The sequence below is a fragment of the Arvicanthis niloticus genome, chromosome 10 (assembly GCF_011762505.2).
Source record: "Arvicanthis niloticus isolate mArvNil1 chromosome 10, mArvNil1.pat.X, whole genome shotgun sequence".
Lineage (NCBI taxonomy): Eukaryota > Metazoa > Chordata > Mammalia > Rodentia > Muridae > Arvicanthis > Arvicanthis niloticus.
Genome location: NC_047667.1, coordinates 25359972 through 25364684, shown reverse-complemented (window position 1 = coordinate 25364684; position 4713 = coordinate 25359972). Strand labels below are relative to the sequence as shown.

General features: G+C 55.5%; 1 protein-coding gene across 1 annotated transcript; it reads left to right on the top strand.

Moving 5' to 3' along the window:
• The first annotated feature begins 1501 nt into the window (after positions 1-1501).
• Positions 1502-3548, top strand: Gpr25 (G protein-coupled receptor 25). Its single transcript, XM_034512825.2, has one exon. The coding sequence runs from the start codon at positions 1705-1707 to the stop codon at positions 2854-2856; it is 1152 nt and encodes a 383-aa protein (XP_034368716.2). The 5' UTR covers positions 1502-1704; the 3' UTR covers positions 2857-3548.
• Positions 3549-4713: the final 1165 nt, after the last annotated feature.

Below are 4713 nucleotides of genomic sequence, written 5' to 3'. Positions count from 1 at the left end.
GGCTTGAGCCTTTCCCCTTGTCGATCCACACAGTCCTCCCAGGACCTTTGCAAGTCAGACTGATACCAAAAGCCTTCAGGATCAGGCCACAGTGTCTTTGTCAGCTTCATCTGTTGTCCACTCGTCCACTACCTGAACTCCTCTGCTAGGCTCCTGCCTCCTGCCAGTGTCTTCCTACATGTCTCAGTAAACTTGCTTTGTCATCTCCTCCTTGTCTGGCTCATCCTCTCTGCTCTGCCATTCCTTTTGACCTTTAACCCTTACCTAGATCCGACCTGAACTGTTGCGCCCTCTGCAGGCCTTTTCCCACCGGATGTACAGTTTCTCCTTCTAAGCTCTAAGTGGATGCTGTTTTAAACCTGTACCACAGTTTGGTGACTGATGGCATGCTGGACATTGCACACATGGCCTGTGTCTCTCCTCTCCTCAGTAATGGATCTGAGGTTGAGAACGCATTTCTTGCGATGCAAACTAAACCAGGGCCTGCTGCGTGGAGAGGTCACCGTGCGTGGAATGGAAACGAACAAAAACTGACAGTCCCTTGGAATTTCCAACGCCAGGTTGCTCTATGCACCAATCACTCATTCTTGGTGACAATGGGATTGACTACTGTTAACCTTAGTTCCAAGATGGCCTGTCAGGGGGCGTGCGTTGACAATGTAGTGTAGCTGAGAGGAGGTGAGTTTTGCCTCACCTACCCTCATCTCTCCTCTGTCTTGCCATTCCATGCAAGCTTTGACATTCTGCACCCCCTTAGCCACAAACCTTTTCCTTCCTTTCGGTTCCCAAGAACTCTCAGAGCTGCTGCCTCGTGATTTAGAATAGCACATCTGTTGGATTGTTAGGGGCCATTTTTTTTGTCATCTTTTGTATAGAGGTTGTGACCCTGTTTGACTTACCAGGAAGATTTCCTAGTATGGGGAAGGAGGCAGAGGGTTAGCCCAGGGGCCTGGCCCTTTCCAGCACAGCAACCTGACTACTCGGTCCCTCTCTAGCTTAGACCTTTTCTCCATGGCTCCATGAAGACTGTACCAGGACAAAAATGCCACTCCAGGTGACACATCTAGTCCTTCATCTCAGGAGGTTAATTAGACCAAGAACTCTGGTGCCAATTCTTGATCGGGAACCAAGGGAAGCTCCCTCAACCTTCAAACCCCATTGCGTTGCTTGCTACAAGACAGAACAGATTAGAGAAGGAAGCTGAGGCATTATCCTCCTAAGAAGCCCTCTTGCTGGGCCTGTCTCCTCCCCTCTAAAAAAGAAAACAAACAAACAAAAGAGAAAGAAAGGAAGGAAGAAGGAAAGAAAGAAAGAAAGAAAGAAAGAAAGAAAGAAAGAAAGAAAGAAAGAAAGAAAGTGCCTGGTGAGAATTGAGAACAGGTTAGGGCTCTAAGGCACCCAATGCCCCTTGGACCCGATCTCAGATTCTCACTCCCCTCCCCCAGATAGTAGGCCAAGCACCCGAGAAATGATGAACCACCAACTCTGTGTGGCCGCAGGTCTCTTCGCCCTGAGGACATCTCACAATACCCAGTTGTGAAGCTCCCCCTGCCCTTCCCTTTGGGCCAGCCCTAACTTGGAGGCCACCGCTTCCACCACAGAGGCCTGCCCCTCCCAGCCCCACACTCTTCTCACCCTCCACCTTCCTGCTCACCCTATAGCCTCGGCCTGGGGTGGCAGGAAGGGAGGTGCTGGGCACCGGCTATGAAAAGCAAACCCCCTCCTGCTCAGAGAGAGCCACACTGCGCCAGGGTGCACGCTGGCCCGGCGACCCCGGCCATGCTGTCCACGGAGCCCTGGAGTCCTAGCTGGGGCACGACGTCCTGGGACTATTCGGTCTCGGGCTCCCTGGATCAAGTGGAGCTGTGCCCTGCCTGGGATCTGCCTTACGGCCACGCCATCATCCCCGCGCTCTACCTGGCGGCCTTCGCCGTGGGCCTGCCGGGCAACGCCTTCGTGGTGTGGCTGCTGAGCCGGCAGCGCGGGCCGCGGCGGCTGGTGGACACCTTCGTGCTGCACTTGGCGGCCGCTGACCTGGGCTTCGCGCTCATGCTGCCGCTGTGGGCCACGGCGGAGGCGCGCGGCGGCCTCTGGCCCTTCGGCGACGGCCTGTGCAAAGTCAGCAGCTTCGCGCTGGCGGCCACGCGCTGCGCGGCCGCGCTGCTGCTGGCGGGTATGAGCGTGGACCGCTACCTGGCCGTGGGCCGGCCGCTGAGCGCGCGCCCGCTGCGGAGCGCGCGCTGTGTGCGAGCCGCGTGCGGCGCCGCCTGGGCTGCGGCGTTCCTGGCCGGCTTGCCAGCTTTGCTCTACCGGGGACTGCAGCCGAGCCTGGACGGCGTGGGCAGCCAGTGCGCCGAGGAACCCTGGGATGCACTGCAGGGTGTCGGGCTGCTGCTGCTGCTACTGACCTTTGCGCTGCCTCTGGCTGTCACCCTGACCTGCTACTGGCGCGTGTCGCGCCGCCTGCCGCGCGTCGGTAGGGCCCGGAGCAACTCGCTGCGCATCATCTTCACCGTGGAGAGCGTCTTCGTGGGCTGCTGGCTGCCCTTCGGCATCCTGCGCGCCCTCTTCCACCTGGCGCGGCTCCGGGCGCTGCCGCTGCCCTGCTCCCTACTGCTGGCGCTACGCTGGGGTCTGGCTGTCGCCACCTGCCTGGCTTTCGTCAACAGCAGTGCGAACCCGGTCATTTACCTCCTGCTGGACCGCTCGTTCCGCGCCCGGGCCCGGTTCGGGCTGTGCACGCGCGCCGGACGCCAGGTGCGCAGGATCAGCTCGGCCTCCTCGCTCTCCAGGGACGACAGCTCGGTGTTCTGGGGCCGGTCCCCAAAGGCGAACTCTGCCTCGGCTGCTTGGTAGCCTCCCAGGGATGGAGCAGGTGGAACGGAACTTCAAAGAGAGCAAACCATGGGCTTGCAGATGCGCCCGGGACTGTCCATCAGCTTTCTCAGAGCTGGCTGCTGAGGCTGGCTGTTCTCGCAAACCGACGGGGAAAGATCGGGAATTTCCTTAATTTTTTCCAGGGGAAGAAAGGCTGCAGACACCCACCTGGAGAAATGGGTTCACCTAGTAGATGGGAGGGTAGTGGGTTCCGTTCTCTGGTTCATTCTGTGTAATTCAGCTCAAACATCCAATCCAGACTCTCAAAGGTCCTTCTTGTCCCTGACTATTCTTGCCCCTGCAAAAGCCTTTGTCCTTTGAGGAATTTTTTTTCTCCTTGTCACTATGTTTTCTACATTGTTTCTCATCCCCAGTTCGGATTTTCATTTTTAAAGGCTCACGAAAGACATGGAAACCAACCCCCCAGTGTGAGCTGCTCAATTTGGTCCTTCCCATCCGTTGCCTCGCCCTAATGTGGCGACCCTTCTCCCCTCTGGAGACGCTGTGAGATTCACCCTGAAAGTAGTTCTGGCCTTCCTTCTGAATGCTGGGATCTGAAACTTTTCCGTGGGTTCAGATTCCCCCATCACTCAGCCAGGGACCCCAGGTTCTTCTGTGAGCACACATCTCAATAAAAACTTCTGTTGGCCCTAGTTGGCAACCGTGTCTTCTTGACTTGAACATCCGAGAGTGAGATGGGTTGTCAGAAGGGTGTGTCACACAGTCAGACAAAACTCAACTCAGTAGTTCAGGCCCTTCAGGGTGATGGTTTGTGTGACCCCGAGACTAGGAGTGCCAGTCACACCTGTGAGTGCGGTCCTCTCGGGAGGGCAGAGAATGATGACTTAGTCTCATTCTGTAAAAGGGCATCGCGCATCGAGAGAGTGGCAAGATGAAAGGAAAAAATGAGGAAGACGTACAGCATCTGCCTGCCAGGTGTCATTTCAAAGAAGAGATGTGTAATTTTGATTTTTAAATGTGGTCCAGGCTCCCCACCCCTCAGCCCCCCCCCCCCCCCCCGTACAAATGTTTAACCGTTTCAGGCTCTGGTTTATCCTTTGAGGCTTCTGGAAGGCTTAGAAAGTAAATGTTTTTATTTGAAAGGATTTAGCCTACAGACATTTTGATCAGTGAGAGAAAGTCTCTGATTGGGCTAAGAACCAAGTCCTAGCCAGACGGTGGATGGAGGAGTAGCAGCGCAGACTGACGGTCAGTGCTAGGTTGGTTCTGAAGGGTGGGCATCCTCTCGGGCTGTTTAACCTCCTCCCTCTTCATCTAGCACCGCTGCACTCTCAATAGCATTCGAGGCCTGGCTGGAGTGTATTTAGCATCACAGCCCACCTTAGCCCCATCTTGTAGCTGCTCTTATCAAAGAGGACATCTCTGCGTGCCCCCATATATGTCCTGGGATCAACAAGGTTTGCAGCCCAACAGGCACCTTGGCCAGCAAGATATACCTCAGGTGCTTTCAAGTCCAAGAGCCCATCTATAGCATAAGCCTTCCTTTCCTTACCACTGCTGTCTGGGGTGAAGGCTCAGGGCTTTCAGGACAGGGGTGCTGACCTTCATCAAGGTATGTGTGGTGAGACGGAAGCTTACAGAGCAGATGTTGCTCTAGGCTGCTGGGACAGAGCTCCCCTCTTAAGTTCATCTCCACGTTCTCAGCTGAGCTTCCTGAAGACAGACAGACAGACAGACAGACAGACAGACAGATGGATTCTCCAGCCCATGGGAAGCTTTCATGTCCCCTCCTTTTAGCATTTACTGAAAACTGACATTTGTGCCCTTGCACAGAGCTACGCACAGTATGAAGAACAGCTCTTGGAGTGTGTCACT

Bases quoted from the DNA above. Each gene is read 5' to 3' on its own strand.
- Gpr25 (XM_034512825.2), top strand. From the start codon at position 1,705: ATGAAAAGCAAACCCCCTCCTGCTCAGAGAGAGCCACACTGCGCCAGG.